The sequence below is a fragment of the Pundamilia nyererei genome, unplaced genomic scaffold, assembly GCF_000239375.1.
Source record: "Pundamilia nyererei isolate P.nyererei 1_Seehausen unplaced genomic scaffold, PunNye1.0 scaffold03100, whole genome shotgun sequence".
Lineage (NCBI taxonomy): Eukaryota > Metazoa > Chordata > Actinopteri > Cichliformes > Cichlidae > Pundamilia > Pundamilia nyererei.
Genome location: NW_005190501.1, coordinates 1,756 through 4,186, shown reverse-complemented (window position 1 = coordinate 4,186; position 2,431 = coordinate 1,756). Strand labels below are relative to the sequence as shown.

The 2,431-nt window shown below is 44.4% G+C and overlaps 1 protein-coding gene across 1 annotated transcript; it reads right to left on the bottom strand.

Moving 5' to 3' along the window:
- Positions 1 to 41: 41 nt before the first annotated feature.
- Positions 42 to 2,130, bottom strand: LOC102192700 (uncharacterized; the record flags this gene model as incomplete). The annotated part of the gene is made up of 3 exons (XM_005755771.1): positions 1,984 to 2,130; positions 977 to 1,312; positions 42 to 368 (listed from the first exon to the last, which is right to left on the bottom strand). Coding segments are annotated over exons 1-3 (697 nt in total), but the record flags the coding sequence as incomplete, so codon positions are not given.
- Positions 2,131 to 2,431: the final 301 nt, after the last annotated feature.

The window sequence follows — 2,431 nt, the reverse complement described above, 5'->3', positions numbered from 1 at the left end:
AGTCTGACCTCTGACCTTTGACCTGTATCTACAGCACTGACCTCTGACAGTGAGCAGCACTTCTTTCTTCATCAGAATGTTTCCCTTCCTGTTGTAGATGGTGCAGATGTAGGTGGAGTGGTCTCCATCTGTGGGGTGTTTCAGGGTCAGACTGAGGTCTCCAGGTTCCAGTAAGTTTCTTTTCATCTTTGTTCGGTTCTTGTATTCATCGTCCTGTTCTTCAGGCTGGTCAGAGCCGTTCTCATACACGTGGACCTTCCTGTCATCTCTGTCCTTCCACTCCACTTTAGCGTCTTTAGGCAGGCGAAGTGTGGTTTTGCAGGGCAGCACGACAGACTCCATCCCTGAGTCTACCACCACCTGGTAAACTGAGAGGACAACAAAGCACAACATGATGACATCAGCAGCAGCTGTGATGGTCACATGACCTCCCTGTCCCCTCATTGTCTTCTAGTCTCAGTCAGATTGTGTCTCAGTTTGTTCCTGATGTGTTCCTGACTCGTTCTTTGGTAACTAGTCTGCAGCATCCTGTAAAGTGCTCCAGACATGTTGGATGAAGAGCAGAAGAACAGACAGCCTGAGCCTCCACAGTCGGCCATGTCTCACACACATCAGCACAAAAACCATGAAGATCTCATGTGTCTGAACATCTGAAGCTCTCCACCACATGACTGAGCACAACTCAAGGAGGAACATTTACTGAAGCTGCTGCAACATTTACTGTCAGCACATGTTTCCATGTCAGCCTGCTGTTTACCACCACAGAAGAAGAACAGCTTGTACATGTCACTACCTGATCCGTACCACGCATGTGCGAAAGGTGTCTACTTCCACTCGAAGCATTTCACGATAGTTACGGGTCAGAGTATCTGTTAAGATGTTATCAATATTAAGTATCTTTCAATATTAAGTATGTTATCAATATTAAGTATCTCTTAAAATGTCTGCAATAATGATCTGTTTCTACAGCACTGACCTCTGACATGGTGCAGCACTACTTTCTGTCTCAGGATGTCTTTGTCCCTGTAGATGGTGCAGATGTATCCTCCACTGTCTCTCTCTGTGGGGTATTTCAGGGTCAGGCTGAGGTCTCCAGTTCTCAGCAGGTCTTCATTCATCTTCGTGCGACCACAGTAAAGGTTGTCCTGGTTCTTAAGGTTGTCACTCCTGTTTGAATACACATGGGCCACCATGAGTTCTGGATCAGAGCGAGTCCACTCCACTGTGGTGTCCTCAGGCAGGTCAGGTGTTGTTTTGCAGGGCAGGATGACAGACTCTGAGCCTTCCTCCACCTTCACCTCCACCTGCTGGTCTGAGATAACAATGAACCACAATATCAGTTGTAGAGATTTCTATGGGCAATGCATGGTGGATTTTCCCACAGACAACCACACTGGCCTCCATGTGGAACAGAGGCCAACAGTGAGTATTGGTTCCCACCTCTAGCCTACACAGGCCCCAAGGGTAAAACTTTTCTGTGAGCGTCAGTAGTCATGGTAACTGAACTGCATATGTACATTTTTTTCTTTTTGGGTCTGTCCTGCACACAGTAATACAATATAATAATTATAAAATAATATAGTTTGACTCTCTCTTTTTGGGAATTCAATTGGAAGAAATTCCTGCAAAAACATTTTATTCATAATTTTGCATTGCATTTGTTCACAATTTGGTACTTTGCACATTACCAGCTGGTGAGGTCATGGCTACACTGTCCCCATGGACACCAGAAAACATTAATTCGAGTTTGTCATATTTTACAGTGAAGGCTCCCACAATCATATAACCTCCTATGAGATAACCTCCTATGAGGAGGTTATCATGGGTCGTAGACTGTCTCAAACCATCACTCATAAGGCTACTCTGTTCATACAAACCACCAAAACACTAATAACACATTTACACGGCTGCTGTAAACCCTTCCTGTCTGAAATGCGCAGTTTCCAAACTCTGAAACTTTTCCATATTTTCGGAGTTTCTTACCAAGGAGTAGGAACGGCAGCAACTTTTTCATCATTCTTCAAAGCAGAACAGCCAGCACAGAGTCCTGATCACTCCACTCATAACTGAGTGAATCCACATCTTAACACTCAGCCATTCCTGCCTCACTGCTAACGAACAGAGAGTATTTCCTGCCCAATCTCTGATCCAGTAAACCGGTTCAACATGCTCCGAGTCTTAGTCTGAACTTGAAGTTGATAAACTCTCTGGGGCGTGGGTGGTGCATGAGTCACCGTTGAAAGAGCAGAGCCTCCATTTGGTTTCAGTTTGGATCATGTTTATCCTTTCATTTAATTAAAGAACCACATAAGTTTGAATTAATGTCACATATTTGAACTTCCGGGATCAATAACACATAAGAAAGGTTATCAGAGAACCATCAGCGGCTGATACACAACATTAAGGTGGATGTGAAAAAAATACCGCTGGT